This window comes from Brassica napus, chromosome A4, assembly GCF_020379485.1.
Source record: "Brassica napus cultivar Da-Ae chromosome A4, Da-Ae, whole genome shotgun sequence".
Taxonomy (NCBI): Eukaryota; Viridiplantae; Streptophyta; class Magnoliopsida; order Brassicales; family Brassicaceae; genus Brassica; species Brassica napus.
In genome coordinates this window covers 10,187,523-10,189,612 of record NC_063437.1, presented here as the reverse complement: position 1 = coordinate 10,189,612, position 2,090 = coordinate 10,187,523, and the positions used below count along the sequence as shown (strand labels likewise).

The 2,090-nt window shown below is 40.8% G+C and overlaps 1 protein-coding gene across 1 annotated transcript; it reads right to left on the bottom strand.

Moving 5' to 3' along the window:
* LOC106379641 (mRNA-decapping enzyme subunit 2-like) lies at nt 1-1,053 on the bottom strand. Its single transcript, XM_013819551.3, has one exon. The coding sequence runs from the start codon at nt 1,041-1,043 to the stop codon at nt 174-176; it is 870 nt and encodes a 289-aa protein (XP_013675005.2). The 5' UTR covers nt 1,044-1,053; the 3' UTR covers nt 1-173.
* Nucleotides 1,054-2,090: the final 1,037 nt, after the last annotated feature.

Genomic DNA, 2,090 nt, shown 5'->3' with positions numbered 1-2,090 from the left:
TTGCTATCAATAAGTTGCTTGCTCTGAAATTAATAAGAAAAAAGTCTTTGAAAATAAAGAATACCGCTTGGTTTCATTTACTAGTGGATATACAATATAATCATGTACAACAAACCAAATAGAAAAGTACTATTTTGCTCTACAATCCGACCACACCATATTACTGACTCTACTCAAGAACAAATTCCCAAGGCCTGCAAGATTGCTGACTTGTTGACCTTTAGAGACTGTTTCCAAGGTTTTACATTGCATCTTCTTTCCGTTGATGTTATTGTTATCTTTGTCGTTGTCTTCCTTGTTGTAGTCCACACGCAGAGTGGTGGTTTAAGGTGCTTGTCAATGCTGAGAGGAGACATGTGCTTTGATATCCACGACTTCAAGGATGCTAGAAAAGGTGCAACCTCAAACAACTTGAGACCAGCGAATCCACTTTCAAGCCCATCAAGCCGAAACCATGAGATTTGACTGATCTCCTTCTTCGTTAGCGGTGCAAAAGCTGTATCATCTCTCACACCGACCACAACGTAAAGCCTCACTCTCTTCTTTCCTCCGAATGTAATCTCGATGTATTCTTCTTTCTTAAGCAGCTTCGAGACATCAAACCCTGTCTCCTCGAGGACCTCTCGTATAGCACAAACATCATCTTCTTCATTCGAATTCTTCTTCCCTCGTGGAAAGCTCCAGTTAGATGATTGTTTCCATCCCTTGACCAGCAAGCAACGTTCATATGTCTCGTCTAGGATAATCGCACCAGCCACAGGGATTCGAGACTTGTAATAACCAAAGTCTCTGAATATCTTATCTATGGATGCAACGTAAGGTCTCAACAGATCAGAGTTATTGAATAAGAGACGAGTAAACTCTCTAAAGGACAGCGACTTTAGGGTTTGGTCGTTTTCGACAACGTTATCTTCGTAGTACCAGTGAGCACTCTCTACAAGAAACATGAGTCGATTCATAGACTTTTTATCTTCCTCGGGGCCGTTCACAACAAATCGACTGTAGAGATCGTCAAGAAGTTTCTTCGAAGGGAGGCTCGACATTACTTTTCTTGGGTAACACTCCAGCTTCTTGTTAGAACTTGAAAATCAGTGTGTGATTCTTTTTTATTGGGGTGTATATTTATTCTCGTTTTGACAGTTAATATCTGATATTGTTTTTGAAAATCATTGTTTCCTTTTTTACGAGTCTTTCCTTTTTAGAAAAAGGATATTTGAGATAATTCAAGATTTCCTTACACGTGCCAGATCCAAGCCATTCACCGACACCAACTTGAGGGCGAGAAGAAAAAACGACGGCTCAGACAAAAAGCCCAATTAAATATTCAGCACATAAATAGAAAGAATTCTTGTTTCAAAATCGACGGCTGATCGTTTCCGGCAATGCCGTTGTTGTTTTCTGATCTCTCTCTCTTATCGACCCTTGGCCATTTTTTTCTCTTGTGATTTCTCTCGATTTATATGTTTGTGAAGATGTTGTTGTCGTCGAAACTGTGTTTTATGTGAATCGCAAGAAACAAAGACGTAGAGAAGAAGAAAACTTTAACTTTTTATTCACTTTCAACTTAACGGCCAAGTTCTCTCTTTACAACTCTTATATACTACTCTCAAGATTAGGTTAACCTCAGCACACCAGTGCACAGCTGTCCAAGCACGCGAAGCTGTTCTTTATCTCCACACAGTGAGCTGGCTTGGTCGTACAATGCTTACGTAAAACTTGCTTGCTCACTGGCTTCTCAGAAAACGACAGAGTCGCGTTCTTGGGCTGACTACTTCCAACGGCCTTCTCCTTTTTCTCTGTTTGGGCTTTAGTCGAGGGCCCAATATCAATACCGCCTTTACTCCCCCTCAAACTTGACGTGGGAGGCACGAAAACGCCAAGTTTGCTTCTCCACTTATAAAACGACTCCTGAGACAAAGATTTTGTAAAAATATCCGCCATTTGGAGAGTTGCAGGGATGTGTTTCACCTCCATTGCCTTCATTGCGACCCTTTCTCTCACATAATGATAGTCCACATCGAAATGTTTTGTTCTTTTGTGAAACATTGGATTGGCAGTGAGGCACACTACGGATAAATTGTCACATAGAA